Source organism: Piliocolobus tephrosceles, chromosome 9, assembly GCF_002776525.5.
Source record: "Piliocolobus tephrosceles isolate RC106 chromosome 9, ASM277652v3, whole genome shotgun sequence".
In the NCBI taxonomy this organism is placed as follows: domain Eukaryota; kingdom Metazoa; phylum Chordata; class Mammalia; order Primates; family Cercopithecidae; genus Piliocolobus; species Piliocolobus tephrosceles.
In genome coordinates, this window is record NC_045442.1 from 31742897 (window position 1) to 31761470 (window position 18574).

Genomic DNA, 18574 nt, shown 5'->3' on the forward strand with positions numbered 1-18574 from the left:
CCTTCTTTGCAGTCCTGAGGCTTTCTACCAATGCAGGCCAGTGGAAGGAAGCAGCTAGCAAGGTGACCCATGCATTGGTTAATATCAGGTAAGGAATGAGAAGTATCTCTTGCAGAGTTCCTTGGCTCTTCCTTAGGTTTATTGTACCTTTCTAAGTAGAGTGTGTTAAACACTACTACTATTTTAAGCCTTGATGTCTGTAGGAGTGGAAGAAAAATTGTCGTACTTGATCAGGAAAAGCAGGAGTACACGAGGATTTTATTTTATCATATTGAAACAGCTCAAAGTGCTGGCTGTTCTGTGAATTTTTTTACTGAGAGATGGTTACAAGCCCTTTTCAGGCATGCTAGTTGCCAGAGTGTTCTGTGTATAGGTCATCTGAAAGCTTTTCTCCAAAGATTTTCTGCTTTTCTCCATGCCTTCAGTGAATGATTCATGGAGATCTAGAATGTTGACCTTTTACTTTACGTGACTGTTACTATTTATGGTAAACAGAGGCAAATGGAGTCCATGGGGCTGAGTCATTTTAGGTTGCTTATGAAACAGCAAGGCAATTACAGAGTGCCATATGTATTGGATAAAGTTGTGTCAGGCATGGAGTTGGTCAGGGTCTTGAAGAGGCACCACCCATGTGGCTGGTGTGAGCTGTTGGTAAATGGAGAGGAGAAAGTGCTTTCACCATTGGGAAACCTAAATTTGACTTTTCTTCTGTTCCTTGCTCCCTTTGTGCCTATGATTTTTTGTTTTCTCAACAGTTATTACATTGTTCTTATAAACAATTGAAAAATTAACATTGAGTAAAAGGCAAATCCAACAGATGGGGAACTTGATTTAGCTCCAGATGTAAGACTTGCCAGACATTCCTAGTAATAGTAATGCACATTTACAACTTGGTATAGATTCTAATGTGTGACATAGCTGGTCTGATTTTTTTCCTATATCTTTTCTTTCTTTTTATTTAAAGGTAAAATGTCCTGACCCTGCAGTGATTTACTACCATGTTTGGCACATCTGGGCATAAAAGGAGAAGTGTGAAATGTGTGTGTTAGGAGGACTGGGATGAGGGAGCATGGGGTGAGATGTGCTAACAAGATTGCAGTGAAGGTTGATCTGCCTTACCTGTCCCCAGAGTCATTTTGCGTCAAACACAATTTTATAAATCTCACAAATAAATGCATATCCGCACCTAGCAAATAATCTAGATACTGTGGTGAGGCCTTATGATAAATGCAATTTTCTGTAAGAATCAGGAATTACAAACTGCCTTCTCCCAAATATCCCTTTATGACCCAAGGGCAGCATGACAAATGTGGGTGTTTGAATGAAGCACCAGGTTCGGGGCTAGGGTATGAAGTGCATATGGGTATAATTTATGTTGTGTTGACTTATTCATGTATTTATGTAGGCCTTTCAGGCAGCTCCTTTTCCTGTGGGGCCTGTTTCCTTGATCACATTCCTTTATACTTGCCTTATCTTCTACTTTGTTGCTTTTCCTTTCCGTGGTTTCTGGCTTGGCTGCTGTCCCTGTTCTTCCCAAGGGCCATCAAGCAGCTAATTTAAGCTTTTGACCTCTCCTTTTTCCAACAGCTAAGAAAGGACTGGGCTGAGCCTTGTTACCATGTAACCTCTTTCTTCTCTTTGTATGACTGTCAGGCCTATACCTTCATTTTCATTCCTTAAATTTCTCTGATTAACTTGCTGCAATAATCACATCATTTTTACTGTTGCTAATAATTGGACTCAGTATACATCTAAAGTAGCAAAAAGATCCAGTTATGGACAGGCTCAGTGGCTCATGCCTGTAATCCTAGACCTTTGGGAGGCAGAGGTGGGAGGATCACTTGATCCCAGGAGTTCAAGACCAGCCTGGCCAGCATAGTGAGACCCTGTCTCTAAAAAACAAAATAAACAAAGATTAGCTGGGCATGGTGGCACATGCCTGTAGTCCCAGCTGCTGAGGAGCCTGAGGTGGGAGGATCATTTGAGCCCAGGAGGTCAGGTTGAGGCTGCAGTGAGCCCAAGATCATGCCACTGCACTGCAGCCTGGGTAACAGAGTGAGGCCCTGTCTCAAAACAAACAAATCAATTTTTTGAAGAGATTATTGGACTGAAGTGATTGAATGTCACCACAGTAAGGCCAGATCAGGAAAAAATACAGGTGGTACTAAGCCTGCAAAAGTTTACCATTTTTTTTTCTGACATCTATTCTCACTTATTAAATGCCAGACTTTGTGCTGCTCTTTCTTATACTACCTTCTTTAATCTTCAAACTTTATAGGGTGTATTATGTACTTTTAAAAATATACTTTTTCTCAGTGAAGAAACTGAGTCTTAAAGATGTTGTATATTGTGGAAGTCACCGTATTTGTTCCTTGGCAAAGCTGAGAATTAATAATGGGTTCTTCTTTCTGCTTTCTTCTTTCTTCTTCTTTCTTCTTTCTTCTTTCTTCCTGTCCCCCCCTCCTTTCTCCTTCTCCTTTCTCCTTCCTCTTCCTCCCCTTCCTCTTCTTCCCCTTCCCCTTCCCCATCTTTCTTCCATTTTTTTTTTGAGACAGGGTCTGACTCTGTCACTCAGGCTGGAGTGCAGTGGCGCGATTTCTGCTCAATGTAGCCTCTGCTTCCCAGGCTCAAGCAATCTTCCCACCTCAGCCTCCCAAGTAGCTGGGACTATAGGCACGTGCCACCACACCTAGCTAATTTTTGTATTTTTTTGTAGAGATGGGGTTTCACCATGTTGCCCAGGCTGATCTCAAACTCCTGAGCTCAAATGATCCACCTGCCTTGGCTTCCCAAAGTGCTGGGATTACAGGCGTAATTAGGCTGAGCCACCATGCTCAGCCTAATCCTAGGTCTTCGAAGTCCAAGTTCAGGGCTGCTGTTTCTTGCAAACCATAATACCTCCTTCTGTAAAGCTACATTGAAGACTAACATGGAGGAGTAAACAGAAAACTCACCATGATGTATTGAAAGGAATATGGAAATTTGAGTTGGAAAAACTGTATTTTTTTCTTTTGTCTCTACCACTTACTATGTGACCATGAGCAATTTACTTAGCTTCTGTGGACCTCTATCCACCATCTGTAAAGTGGAACTGATGGTGATAGCAACTATTTCACCAGGTAGTGGTTGTGAGAATTATATGACGTCATGCATATGAAAGCTCCTGGTGAACTATAAAATACTGGTTATTTCACTTGTGTCTTCAAGGTTCATTCCTGTTGTAGCATGTGTCAGAATTCCCTTTCTTTTTAGGGTGAATAATATTCCTCTGTCTGTATATACCACATTTTGCTTGTCCATTCATCTGTTGATGGACACTTGAGTTGCTTCTACTTTTTGGTTGTTATAAATAATGCTGCTATGAACTTGGGTGTACAAGTATCTGTTTGAGACCCCACTTTCACTTTTTGGGGACATATCCTCAGAAGAGGAATTGCTGTGTCATATGATAATTCTATATTTAATTTTTTGAGAAATTGCCATAGTGTGTTGTTTTTGTTTTTGTTTTTTTAGATTTAGCATTTTGACCCTTCCTTAGAGTAGTTCCTAAGTACATCTTCAGTTTTCCTCTTTTTTTTTTTTTTTTTTTTGAGATGGAGTCTCACTCTGTTGCCCAGGCTAGAGTGCAGTAGCATGATCTCTGCTCACTGTAATCTCTGCCTCTTAGGTTCAAGTGATTCTCCTGCCTTAGCCTCCTGAGTAGCTGGGATTACAGGCACGCACCACTATGCCCGGCTAATTTTTGTATTTTTAGTAGAGATGGGGTTTTACCTTGTTGGCCAGGCTGGTCTCAAACTCCTGACCTTGTGATCCACCCACGTCGGCCTCCCAAAGTGCTGGGATTACAGGCATGAGCCACCGCACCTGGCCCATTTTTCTTTTCTATAAAAGTTAAGATATTACCTTAACCTTGAGAGATGTTTTGCTTTCCTTGGTAGGGAGAACTTGATGGTTTTGAATGAGGGCAGTCCAGGGAGTTTTCTTTTCTCAGTCAGTATTCTCTTAGCAGAGAGCAAAACATAGTATGACTTGGAAGTGTGTACTCCAGTGAACCAATGGTAATGAGTGCTGCCTTAGGCTCCTTTGCCTTTTCGCTAATAGCTTGTGTTAGATACCCATGACACTACTTTCTGTGGTTTAGAAAACAAGAACCTGTGTCAGAAAATCTGACCTATAGTTATCCAGGAATACTGTGGGGTATTTAACACCAAGTTGATGATCAAGGATAGAGATATAAATGCTTAGCAGTAAAATTCTGATGTTGTGCAGCATTTGCTTCTGCTGTTTATAAAAGGTATTTGTGCTGATCCCACATCTGAAAAGGATTTTTAAGGCAGAGTGAACAAACTCTTAGCCACCTCTTCTGTAGTATGTTCCTTAATAACCATAAGAAGGGCTTGGGTTGCATGTGAAGTCTTCAGACACCTAACAGCTGTGAGGCCTTCCAGACTAGTTTGCCAGTTGACGATGTCTCCAAATTATGTCTTTGAGATCTGGAATGCAGTGCATCTAATGACTACCATAATGTTGTGTCTCCCCAGCAGGTGAAAGGCAGCAGGAAGGCTGTAGACCTTTCTGTTCTAAGAATACTTAGTTTAGATTGTGACAATGAAAGTTAAAAGTACTTCGACACACTCGGAGCCTAAATTTGCTCAAGTGTCAGTCTTTTTGCTTTTCACTTGTTTTTCATGGCCTAGTCATGCTACTTCTTTAACTGTCAAAGTTATTTGTGTTTAAACAATTTGCCTCTCTCTTCCTGTTTGATCCTTCAGTGAGATTCTTAAAATGCAGCTGCTTAGAAACTGCTGTTTTTATTGGAACACAAACAGGGCCCTGTATGTTTTCCTCTCTATAGGAAAGTTGTGTCATTGCTTTGCTATACAAAAAAAAAAAAAAATATATATATATATATATTGCTCCACCTTTGAGATTCCACTTGTTGGTGTAATTGTTGCTTCAGCTACTTCCACAGATCTAATGGTTCACAAAGGAGTACTTTGAGGGGCCAGTGCAGGGCTGCTTGGTGAACTGCAGCACAGTAACGGAGTCTTGGTTTAGGAGATTCAGACATTGTAATTAAATAGTAAGATTTTTAGTTGGGGCTGCTGTGTTTTAGATGAGTGTGACTTTAGTATCTAAAACCCCTCCTAAACTTATCCCAAAATTTGGGAACTTTTTGCCTGAAGACTTACATGCTAAATATTTCCTGCCAACACTTGGCAGGCAATCCCAGTGAAGTCTTATACTTTAGGAAGATGTCTGCTATTAACCTTATTAGTCGAAAGAGACTAAAGTCTGACCTTCGTCTAACCAAACAACTTTCAGGGTAAGTAATTTGAGGCCCTTAATGAATCTCTTCAAATTAAAATTTTAATGCTTTATACTTAATGAGCATTTTATTAGGACCAAGTTCAAAATCCTATTCTCTGATTGCTCACAGAAAGAAATAGTGACTGAATCACACTGCAAGTGGGTGATTCTCCTGATATGTAATTTTCTTAAGGTAGATAAGTTTTAACTATCTTTAACTTTTTTCTTAATTTGGGATGCCTTAAGCTGAAGTTCAGTATTTCTTCAAGAATGACTTTTCAGATATTGTTACGATTAGTGACAAGCTTGGGGTTTGGAATGAGAATTTAGTGTATTTATTTTAAATCTCTTAATTGTTCACCTAGTGAGTTTGCTTCCTGTCTTCCTGTTCACTTTATGGTCTTTTTGTTCCAGTGCCAAAGTGGTCCCCTCACCCACCCTTCTTTCTTGCTTATGTAGCTGTTTTCTTTCACCCTAAAAAACACTCTTACCCTCATACATGGGTGCACACATGTGCGCGTGCACAGACACACACACGTGGTTAAGTGTACACTGCTGGGGAGGCTAAGGAGCAAGAATAGCTTTCAGCAGCCTCTGAGATAATGGGGTTATTGAGTATAACATCCTTTGGAATAGGCTGTGTGCAGAATTCTGAATGTCACAGGAAATAAGCCTTCAAGCAGTAATCACTGTCGATAACAAAGTTAGGGTTAGGAAGGCATGTGAAGTCTCATCCAGCCAAAATCTCCCCAACTTCCTTTGCCCACTCACCTGTTTGGGCTAAAATCTTTGCCACATTGCTATAGTTCACTTAACAAAGTGGATACCAATGAGAGAGAAGTAGTTTCATGCCCAGGCACTTCAGCTGAAGGATGCAACTTAGTCTAGTGAAAAGTAAATGTAGACTAAATTGATTAATGATAGAAGCAGAGCCATTGGGCTGTTGACTCTTGAATAGCAGGGAGTACATGAACATAACCTTCTATTCTGCAGTTGTCTGCTCTGAGGTGGCAAGTAAGCTCAGATTATCTCCACTGAGTTAGATTTTATCAATAATGACCTTTTTTTTTTTTTTCCTGTTAATCAGACCCTGCTGATCTCCCATTAGAGAAAATGAAAAGCATTATACAGATTAAAACAAAGCACCAACATGAAGCTGGTATAATATTGTTTACCCAATGACTGGGAGCATTACATATTATTCTAATGGTCACTGTTCCCTAATCTCTTAAGACTACAGCTAGAATTGAAAAACCAAACACTGAATCCCATGTGATTAATCATCTGTTTTACCCTAGTTTGGTTTATGCTGCAAAATGAAGTTTTACAATAGGTCATAGGTGGACTTGAGGAACTGCAGTGCAGTAAAGAAGTTGTGGCCAGGCGCAGTGGCTCACGCCTGTAATCCCAGCACTTTGGGAGGCCGAGGGGAACGGATCCTAAGGTCAGGAGATCGAGACCATCCTAGCTAACATGGTGAAACCCTGTCTCTACTAAAAATACAAAAAATTAGCCGGGCATGGTGGTGGGTGCCTGTAGTCCCAGCTACTCGGGAGGCTAAGGCAGGAGAATGTCATGAACCCGGGAGGTGGAGCTTGCAGTGAGCTGAGATGGAGCCACTGCACTCCAGCCTGGGCGAAGGAGAAAGCAAAAAACAAAAGTCTTAGTTTAGGAGATCCAGACATTCGTAATTAAATATTAAGATTTTTAGCTGGGGGCTGCTGTGTTTTGGATGAGTGTAACCTTAGCATCTAAACCCCCTCCTAAACTTATCCTGAAATTTTCTTAGAGTTTTTTTCTACATTTGCCCTATTTTTTTTTTCACTTGTGATAAAAATACATATGACATAAAATTTACCATTTTAACGATTTTTTAAAAATTGAGGTGGAGTCTCGTTCTGTCGCCCAGGCTGGAGTGCAGTGGTGCAATCTCTCAGCTCACTGCAAGCTCCGCCTCCTGGGTTCACACCATTCTCCTGCCTCAGCCTCCCGTATAGCTGGGACTCTACAGGCACCTGCCACCAGGCCCGGCTAATTTTTTGTATTTTTAGTAGAGACGGGGTTTCACCATGTTAGCCAGGATCGTCTCGATCTCCTGACTTTGTGATCCACCCGCCTCAGCCTCCCAAAGTGCTGGGATTACAGGCGTGAGCCACCGCACCCGGCGCGCCCGGCCCATTTTAACGATTTTGAAGTGTACAGTTTAGTTGTAAGTGCATTAACATTGTTGCACAACCATCACCAACATCCATCTCCAGGGCTACTTTTTCTTCAACTGAAACTTTGTACTCATTAAATACAAACTCCCTGTTCCCTCCTCCCAGCCTCTGGCTATTATCATTCTGTTTTCTGTTTCTATGAATTTGACTATTTTAGGAACTTTATGTAAGAGGAATTACAAAATGTTTGTCCTTCATGACTGGATTATTTTTCCTAATATTATTCTCAAGGTTCATCCGTGTTGTAGCATGTAGCAGAATTTCCTTTTTAAGGATGAATAATATTGCATTGTATGAATATGCCACATTTTGTTTCTCCATTTTCATGTTAACGGACACTTGGGTTGCTTCCACCTTTTAGCTATTGTGACTAATGCTGGTGTGAACATGAGTGTATGTAAATCTGAGACTCTGCTTTCATTTCTTTTGGGTATGTACCCAGAAGTGTTATTGCTGAATCATATGGTAATTCTCTGTATAACATTTTGAGTAACTGCCACTCAAAGTGGCTGCACCATGTTACTTTCCAATTTCTTCACTTTCTTCCCAACATTTGTTTTCTGTTTCTGTTTTTGTTTTTTGTTCCGCCTCTCTCCTGTTTTCCGTTTTTTGGTTACTAGCCATCCCAGCAGGTGTGAAGTGGTGTCTCATAGTGATTTTAATTTCTTTTTTTTAAATGACTGGTGATGTTGAGCATCTTTTTATATGCTTATTGGTCATTTGTATATCTTCTTTGGAGAAATGTCTATTGAAGTCTTCTGCTCAGTTTTTAATGGAATTTTTTGTTGTTGAGTTTTAGGAATTCTTTATATATTCTAGATATTAATTCATTATCAGATATATAATGTGCAGATATTTTCTCCCATTCCATGGGTTGCCTTTCATTTCATTGATGGTGTCCTTTGATGCACAAGTTTTAAATTTTGATAAAATTTAACTTAGCTATTTTTTCGCTTGTTGCTTATGTTTTTGTTATCACATCCAAGAAGTCATTGCCAAATCCAGTGTCATCAGGTTTTCTCCCATGTTTTCTTCTAAGAGTTTTATGTTCTTTTAGCCCTTACATTTAGGTCCTTGATCCTTTTATGTTTTTTGAGGTAGGGTCTCGCTACATTGCCCAGGCTTATCTTGAACTCCTGGGCTCAATTGATCCTCCTGCCTCAGCCTCCCTAGTAGCAAGGACTACAGGTATACACCACTACACCCAGCTTCCTTTGATCCATTTTGAGTGACTTTTTATATATGATATAAAGTAAGCATCCAACTTCATTTCTGGGCACATGGATATCCAGTTTCCCTAATGCCCACTGCATTTTTTTTTTTTTTTTTTTTGACAGACTTTTGTTCTTGTTGCCCAGGCTGGAGTGCAATGGTGCAGTCTCGGCTCACTGCAACCTCCACCTGTTGGGTTCAAGCGATTCTCCTGCCTCAGTCTCCCGAGTAGCCGGGATTATCAGTGCCCGCCACCACACCCCCCGAATTCTTTTGTATTTTTAGTAGAGACAGGGTTTCACCATGTTGGCCAGGCTGGTCTTGAACTACTGACCCTCAGGTGTGAGCCTCGGCCTCTCAAAGTGTTGGGATTACAGGCATGAGCCATTGCACCTGACCCCCACTGCTTTTCTGAGATAACCACAGCTCAAATTTCTTAACTTGAATCAGGCTGAATTTGGAACTTAACTGATAAGGGATAGAAATGGAGCCTCTCCCATTTTTTCCTACATATTTCCATTCCTTTTTGTTTTTTAGGTTTGCTCATCCCTCTTCTGTTTAAGAGATAGCATAATGTAGTGGTTAAGAGTAGGGACTCTAGAGTCAATTTGTCTGAGTTTGAGTCCCTGCTGTACCATTACTTTGGACAAGTTATTTAACCATTCTTTCCTTGAGTTTTCTCAGCTATAAAGTGAGAATAACAATGGACCTATATCATCGAGATTATTAAATGACAGTATATATAAAGCATGTAGAATACTGCCTGGCACATATTCAGTGCTATATACATGTTTATTGTTGTTGTCTTAAAAAAATTGTTGTCCTGATCGTGCAAGTCTGGGAACCTTATTAGCCCCTTCCATACCCAACTTTGTTCAGTCCTTTTTCCGTAGTCATGTGGACTTAGTAGGGACCAGAGATACAAAATAGTATTTGTTTACAAGCTGACATCAAGGGCAATACTGGGACTTTGGCTGTCAGCCTGTGCCTTTGCATCATTGATAGGAAAATAGTTTGGGTGGGGAGAGTTTGTGTTTTCTATCGCTTTCAGTCCTTTGAGGAGATGTTTGACCATGCAACCTTGGCTATATCATTGTGGTAAAAGAATGCCCCCAAAATGAATACACATATACCTGAGAGGGTATTAACCAACATGTTCTTATCTTTGGTTGGCAGGATTATAGGTGGTTTTATAGGTTGGTGCAAAAGTAATGGCAAAACCGCAATTACTTTTGCACCAACCTAATAAGTTTTTGTTCTTGTATTTTAATTTATTAAAACATTTGGCTGTGAACTTTTTTTGTAGATACTCTTTATCAGGTTGAAGGAAGTCCTTTCTGTTCTTAGTTTGTTGGGTGTTTTTATCATCAAAGGGTGTTGGATTTTGTCAAATGCTTTTTCTGCTTCTATTGAGACGATTGTGTGGTTTCTATTTCTTCTTCTATTGATAAAACGTACTACGGCCGAGGCGGGTGGATCACGAGGTCATGAGATCGAGACCATCCTGGCTAACATGGTGAAACCCCGTTTCTACTAAAAAACAAAAAATTAGTTGGGCGTGGTGGTGGGCGCCCGTAGTCCCAGCTACTCGGGAGTCTGAGGCAGGAGAATGGTGTAAACCCAGGAGGCAGAGCTTGTGGTGAGCTGAGATTGCGCCAATGCGCTCCAGCCTGGGCAACAGAGAGAGACTCCGTCTCAAAAAAATATGTAATAATAAATAAATACTACATTAATTGATTTTCAGATGTTAAAACTTGCATTCCTGGGATAAATCTTACTTGGTCATGGTGTATAATTTTTCTATTTTACAGGATTCAGTTTGCTAGTACAGGATGAGCATCTCAAATCTGAAAATCTGAAATCTGAAATGCTCTAAAATCTGAAACTTTTTGAGCACCAGCGTGGTGCTTAAGGGAAGTGCTCATTGGAACAATTTGTGTTTCAGATTTCTGGATTAGGGATACTCAGCTGGTAAGTATAATGCAAATATCCAAAATTTAAAAAAAAAATCTGAAACCTAAAACTGTTCTGGTCCCAAGCATTTTGGATAAGGATATTCAGCCTATGTTTTATGTGCATATGCAATATCTGCAGACCAAAGAAGTATTGCTATCTCATTTTTTGTTCCTCTGATCCTTCTTTACTGCTTTCTTTGCATTAAGTGAATATTTTCTAAAAAGCATTTTTATTGCTTTAATGATTTTTGTCACTATTTTTTGAATTATTTCCTTAGTGCTTGCTCATGGGCTTAGCGTGCATATCTTAATATATCAGAATTAGCTTCAGATTTATACTAAATTAATTTCAGTGAAATATAGAAATGTTACTCTTATGCAACTCTAAATAACATACACACACAACACCTACTTCAATAAACTTTATTTGTAGAGGACACTCTTTCCTGAGAAAGTGAGGACCCACTAGAAACAGGACTCTAATTTTGTCCACTTTATCATTTCTGGAGCAAGGACTAGATGATAGTGGGGAAAAAGTCTGCATTTAGATTTTAGATACATACATTTCCTTTGTGGGAGATTTTCTCACATGTAGGTGTTAAACACAGCATTTTAGATCCTGCTCTATTCCTTGGTGAGCTAATAGCTCACAACTATTTCTTTTCCTGTACTCAAAATGTGAGCAGTCAGTTCTCATTGGCTCTTACGGTCTGCATATTGAACTTTATGGCAAAGTACAGGTACAAAAGTAACAGGAATAATAGGGGAAGAATTGTTTTGGGGGTATACAATTTTGAAAGGACACAGTACTTTGATATATAGTCAAAGAAGGAGTTGTTAGGTGTGTTCCTTTATGTCTAGTGTCTTTAGGACTAGAGTCGAGTTCCTTTATGGTTTGTAGAAGACATTCTTGTACTGTGCTCTGTCTTTTTAAAAATTTATTTTATTGGCCAGGTGTGGTGGCTCATGCCTGTAATCCCAGCACTTTGGGAGGCTAAGGCTGGTGAATCACCTGAGGTCAGGAGTTCAAGACTAGCCTGGCCAACATGGTGAAACTCCATCTCTACTAAAAATACAAAAATTAGCCGGGCATGGTGGTGAGTGCCTGTAATCCCAGCTACTCGGGAGGCTGAGGCAGGAGAATGGCTTGAACCTGGGAGATGAGGTTGCAGTGAGTCGAGATCGCACCATTGCATTCCAGCCTGGGCAACAAGAGCAAAAAAACTCTGTCTCAAACAAAAACAAAAATAAAAAACAACAACAACAAAATATTTTATTGTATTGTATTTTTTGTTTGTTTGTTTTACTTTTAGAGACAAGGCCTCTCTCTGTTGCCCGGGCTGGAGTGCGGTGGCATAATCATAGCTTATTGCAGCCTCAAACTCGGGGGCTCAAGTGATCCTCCCGCCTTAGCCTTCTAAATAGCTGGGACTATAAGCATGTGCCACTGTGCCTGGCTTGTGCCCTGTCTTTTGTATCTCATTTTCTCCCACTAAGGTAGGGCCTGCCGATTGTGGCCTGTTTTTACTGGCTCAAATTAGGAACTATTTCTAGAATATTGCTCCTGGGAGAAAAGGAGTCAATTTGAATTCAGCCCTCTGTCCTGAATGAAGCTACCGGTCTGTGAAAAAGATCTCTTTAGTGGTTCCGGGTACGTTCTCTGAGAGTATCAGTTGAAGCCTTGTAGATATGGGGCCTCACCCTGTGCAAAATCTCAGATTTTAAAAGAACATGAACAGCCAACCTGAGGAACCTTATAAGAACCTTTCATTATATTTGTGAGTTAGTTGGGAGAGATCTTGTATGTATCTGGTGACCTTACTTTAAATATTGTTTTGGCAAATGATTAAACATTCCTTTTTGTTGGTTAACTACATGGACATTTTCTCTTTCTTTCTTATTTTATTTTATTTTTGAGACAGTCTCGCTCTGTTGCCCAGGCTGGAGTGCAGTGACGCGATCTTGGCTCACTGCGACCTCTGCCTCCCAGGCCCAAGCGATTCTTGTGCCTCAGCCTCCCGAGTAGCTGAGGTTACAGGGATGTGCCACCACATCCGGCTAATTTTTTGTATTGTTGGTAGAGATGGGGTTTCACCATGTTGGCCAGGCTGATCTTGAACTCCTGACGTCAAGTGACCCACCTGCCTTGGCCTTCCAAAGTGCTGGAATTACAGGCATGAGCCACTGCATCCAGCTTTTCTTTTTCTTTTTGTAGTGACAGGGTCTCACTATGTTGCCCAGCCAGGTTGGTCTTGAACTCCTGAGCTCAAAGCAGTCCTCCTGCCTCAGCCTCCCAAAGTGCTGGGATTACAGGCTGAAACTTAGTGTTCATCCTCTTTCTTAATGAATTATGCCAAATACTTACTTGAGCCTTTTGGAGGTAGCTGGGAAGGACTGCCTGTGTGACTAAGACAGTGATAATGGAGTAGCTGCTTCCTGGTGTCTAGCGGTAGCTCAGAGTATGGACCTTGAGGTAAATTTAAACGGCTGTGTTCTGAGCAGACAGTTACAGATGAAATTGCCAAGAACATTGGAGAAGAAATGGATGATTGGCAGTTTGCTCCAGAATATTATAGCTCTTGGTCCCAGGTAGGTAAGTAAGTGGCGCCCTGATGGGCAGGAGAACACATTCTCTCCTTTCTCTTTAGGTCCACAGTCTCACTTTATTATTTTGTAAATATGTATTTATACAGCAAAGGCCTTGGGTTTGCACTTGTGCCATTAGTAATTGATTGGATCTCCTACCTATAATTTTATAGTATGGTAAATTAACTTTAATTTTTAATCTTAGCTTTAACTTTTTATGGGTGTCTAAAATGAGTCATCTGACATATGTCCTTTATTCTGCTAAGCTTTTAATTAGCAGGACCTACCATATGCTGTTTCCAATTTCTTTAGGTAAGCATCAAAATTAGGGGAAGAGAAAGATTGAGAGGGGTAGAGTGAATGAGAGGCAGTGTAGAAGAAAGGTATTTCCAGTGGACTCATTCTATAATGGGGTCGTAGGGATGAGAGGTGGCTAGAGTCTATAAATCAATCCAAATCCTATCATTCCTGGGCATTTGCTCTTTCCCAGCCAGCTCTCCCGAGCCTCTGGCTCTCTGGAGATGGGCTGCTTTGGCTGACATAACTATCCCTGATCCTTTAGGGTTGTGCTACTCCCTAATTATTATTAATCCCAACGTAGGAAAAAAAATTTGTTTTCGCCCGAGAAAAGGTTTTTTCCCCAAAGGAACTCTTCCTAGGAAATGTAGCCATTGAATTATAAAATGCTGGCTACTAATGATAACTTTTATAAGGTCTAGCCACAAAGTGTAGAAATAGGCATAGTTTAGGTCCCTAATTCCTTTCTCTTTTCTATTCTATATCTAGGGTACTTAAAAAATAAATTATTTTAAAACCATGTGCAGTTTTTCATCTTATTCCTTATTTTTCCCTCTCCACGTATCTTTCTCAAAAGTTAGAGTAGAGCTCTGGCCATATAACTCAGATGTTCAATCACTCTAAATTCGCATGTTTGGCTGCATGTGGTGGTTCACACTTGTAATCCCAGTGCTTTGGGAGGCTGAGGCAGGAGGATCACTTGAGGCCAGGAGTTTAGCCTGGACAACATACAAAAAATAAAAAAATAATTAGCTGGGCATGGTGGCACCTGCTATCAGTCCCAGCTATTCTGGAGGCTGAGGCAGGAGGATCACTTGAGCCCAGGAGTTTGAGGCTGCAGTGAGCTATGCTCACACCACTGTACTCCAACCTGGGCAACAGAGTGAGACCTTGTCTCCAAAAAATAAAATAAAATAATAAAAAATAAATTATCAGGTTTATATCAGAATGGCTAAGGTACCAGAGTTCGTCTTTTCTTTTCTTTTCTTTTTTTTTTTGAGACGGAGTCTTGCTCTGTCGCCCGGGCTGGAGTGCAGTGGTCGGATCTCAGCTCACTGCAAGCTCCGCCTCCCGGGTTTACGCCATTCTCCTGCCTCAGCCTCCCGAGTAGCTGGGACTACAGGCGCCCGCCACCTCGCCTGGCTAGTTTTTTGTATTTTTAGTAGAGACGGGGTTTCACCGTGTTAGCCAGGATGGTCTTGATCTCCTGACCTCGTGATCCGTCCGTCTCAGCCTCCCAAAGTGCTGGGATTACAGGCTTGAGCCACCGCGCCCGGCTCAAAGTTGGTCTTTTTTATTGGGCCTTGCCCCTGCACGTTAGTAGTCCCTGGATAACAGAACCTTAAACACTGAAAGAACGTAAGAGGCCATCTATGTCAGTCTCCTTCCCAAAGCATAAATCTCATTTGTTAGAGATATATTCAGCTTCTGTTTGAACACTTAGAGAAATAGTGCTTAATACTTTAGGTTCCAGACCATTCATTCTTTTTTTTTTTTTTTTAAGGCAGAGTCTTGCTCTGTTGCCCAGGCTGGAATGCAGTAGCATGATCTCGGTTCACTGCAACCTCCGCCTCCTGAGTTCAGGCGATTCTCTTGCCTCAGCCTCCCCGAGTAGCTGGGATTACAGGCACCTGCCACCATGCCCAGCTAATTTTTTGCATTTTTAGTAGAGGCGGGGTTTCACCATGTTGGCCAGGCTGGTCCTGAACTCCTGTCCTCAGGTGATCCGCCCGCCTTGACCTTCCAAAGTGCTGGGATTACAGGTTGAGCCACAGCCCCCAGCCCAGTCATTCTTTTAAATGATGAGTGTCTCATACATTGCAGTCTTTCTCTTTATAACCTGAACCTGTTGATTCCATTTCTACCTTTAGTTACAACACTAAAAAATGTTAGCCTGTCTCCTAGATGTTAACTTCTTCAAAGGACTAACATGTGTACTACTGCTGAACATTCTTTCTCTGTCAGTTATTCTCCATATGCTATGGTTTCAAAATCTCAGACACACTGTGATTGTCCTTTGGATATATTTTAACTTCTTAATTTATCTCCTAAAATATGGTGTTAGGGTGTGCCTTACACCAAATTAAGCATTCAGTGAATCTTTCCTGCATTGAATGACATCTAGAACTGGATCTAGATATGTAGCTCAGATTACAAGGAGACTATTTATATGCATGATATGGACATATTTTATTTACAGCCTCCAATTGCATTATGTTATTCAGCAGCTGAATCACATTGTTGGTTCATAGCAAACTTGAGTCTCACTAAACCTTCAAATCTGCTTAAAGTGACCCGCCTTCAAGCTAGTTCTCTCCCATCCTATACTGGTTCAGTTGATAGTGGTATTTTGTTTTGGTTTGTATGGTGCTGCTTTTTATTTTATTTATTATTATTATTATGTTTTGCTTTGTTTTTTGAGATGGAGTCTCGCTCTGTTACCAGGCTGGAGTTCTGTGGCATGATCTCGGCTCACTGCAACCTCCGCCTCCCAGGTTCGAGCAATCCTCCCGCCTCAGCCTCCCAAGTAGCTGGGACTACATGTCCGTGCCACCATACCCAGCTAATTTTTCTATTTTTAGTAGAGATGGGGTTTCACCATGTTGGCCATGATGGTCTTGAACTCCTGACCTTAGGTGATCCGCCCACCTTGGCCTTCCAAAGTGTTGGGGTTACAGGCATGAGTCGCTGTGCCCTGCTGTATTTTATTTTATTTTAATGCTACTTGCTTATTATAAAAAACAAAAAAAATGTAAGCAGGCTGGGCATGGTGACTCATGCCTGTAATCCCAACACTTTGGGAGGCCGAGGCAGGCAGATCACAAGGTCAGGAGATTGAGACCATCCTGGCTAACACAGTGAAACCCCGTCTCTACTAAAAATACAAAAAAAAAAAAAAAAAAATTAGCCAGGCGTGGTGGTGCGCGCCTGTAGTCCCAGCTACTTGGGAGGCTGAGGCAGGAGAATGGCATGAATCCGGGAGGCTGAGCTTGCAGTGAGTCGAGATCTCACCACTGCACTCCAGCCTGGGCGACAGAGCGAGACTCTGTTTAAAAAAAAAAAAAAAAGGCAGAAAAGCACAAAGACCAAAGTAAAATAAAACGATCTAAAATCTCACCCTTCAAGAGAGCTACTATTGCTATTTTGGTGAATCTCCCCTCTGAACATCTACAGTTCACTTTTTTTTAAAACTAACCTATATGCAACACTTTAGTTTTGTTAAATGTATTTTGTTGGTTTTAGCCCATCATTCTAGCTTCTCAGGGTATTTTTCAAATCCTGATTACGTCATTCTGTGTATTGGTTATCTTTTGCAACTTTGTATCATCAGCACATTTGATAAATACGCCTTCTAAATCTTTATCCAGATGCTTTGATCTATTCTTGACTCTCCTACTGATTTGGTGGATAATTTGGGACTAATCTCTCCCCTTTCTGGGCTTTGGCCTGCTGTTATATGAAATGGCTTTGAAGACTGAAAAATTTCCTTAAGAATCAACTGCAAAGCTCTTTGTGAAGAATGAATTTGTGAAGAAATCTGTGGTTGGGGGAGTCATCAGGGCTAGACTAGAAAAATAAGACTCTTTTATGGAAAAATCAGGGATGACAACCTTCATAGGGTGGTTTAAATCTTCCTGTAGCCTCCTACTCCCCCAAAACCCCAGCGGAGGGATTCACCAGTTGGATAATTTTTAAAAAAATAAAATAAAATAAGATTGTAGCAAGCATTAGTTCTTTTGTTGAGAAATTAGAACATAACAGGTAAAGGGCAGTAAAAAAATACATTTTTGGAGTGAGAGTAGGTGGGAGAGCTTTACTGAGAAAGAAGACGCTCTTCACTGTTTTCTCCTTTAATTAATAGTAAGCTTGGGGGTCACAAAACAGGCTCTTCTGAGTTGGGGTTCTTAGGGAGGGAAAAGTGTGCAACTCACTGCTGCTTGCAAGTTCTCCCCTAAACAAGCCTTGCTAGTGCATGCATTTCTCTGCATTCTTAAAGAAGGTGTGATAATCTGAAACTGAAACTGAGGCAGCATTTTAAGCAGGCAATTAATGACATGGTAAGATTTTTTAGCTCCAGTAGATTAATTGTTAAATGAATTGTGTCTGCATTTTACTGTCATTTTACTCTGCTATCAGCCTAATTATAAATATAGTGTTACATAGTGGAAGATGATACTAAGCAGAATTATGCACTCAGTAATCAGATTTCAGGAATTTCTGACACTGAGGAAAAGATTTTCTTCTTAAACTGTCTCTTGCTGTTCTTTTTATGTAGGTTTTGATTAATTTTACCTCAATTATACATTTCTCTCTGGAGTCCAGATATTGTGCATGTTCTAGCAAAGTGGGCTCCTGTTGTAAGGTTTAATGAGAGTTTTTGTTCTAATTGGTTTCTATATAATTTCTTTTAAAACCACTAACATGTGAGTGGGATGTCAAACATGGAGTATACTAATGCATTTTCACTACCCAGTGTACTGAAGGACATTAATTTTTCTCTCATTAGACACTATTTTCATATGATGAAAATTCTCAATCTCAAGGAAGCTCCAAAGACAGTTGGTTCCCATTGGTCTCCCCTCACACACATTCATCTTGGTGACACATCTGAAAAGGCAGCAGGAGTAGCCATCTGTAGTTGGATCTCATTTCTGACCAGTTTTGAATGTACTTCATCTTTCTTGTGGGATAATTTACTAGATGGGATTCAGATAAGGATGGATTAAAATCTGTTCTTTTTGCCCAATTAATCTGAACTAATTTCCTACTTATGCAAAAAAAATGGACTATTTGATAAATTCTATTAATGAATATATGTAATAAAACTTGACATAGAATGAACATAGGTGAACCACTCACCTTAAGAAATAGAAGGGGTTGGGCATGGTGGCTATATTACACTTGTAATCCCAGCACTTTGGGAGGCCAGGCAAGAGGATCACTTGAACTCAGGAGCTTCAGACCAGCCTGGGCAACATAGCAAGACCTTGTTTC

The 18574-nt window shown here is 40.6% G+C and overlaps 1 protein-coding gene across 2 annotated transcripts in view; it reads left to right on the forward strand.

Annotated features, from left to right (window-relative positions):
* Positions 1–18574, forward strand: part of ARMH3 (armadillo like helical domain containing 3) — a 223820-nt gene that overhangs the window by 122107 nt on the left and 83139 nt on the right. For both annotated transcript variants that reach the window (XM_023206477.1, XM_023206479.1), the window contains one exon: positions 13–88. In XM_023206477.1, coding sequence (XP_023062245.1) covers positions 13–88 — 76 coding nt within the window. The remainder of the gene's footprint in view (positions 1–12; positions 89–18574) is intronic.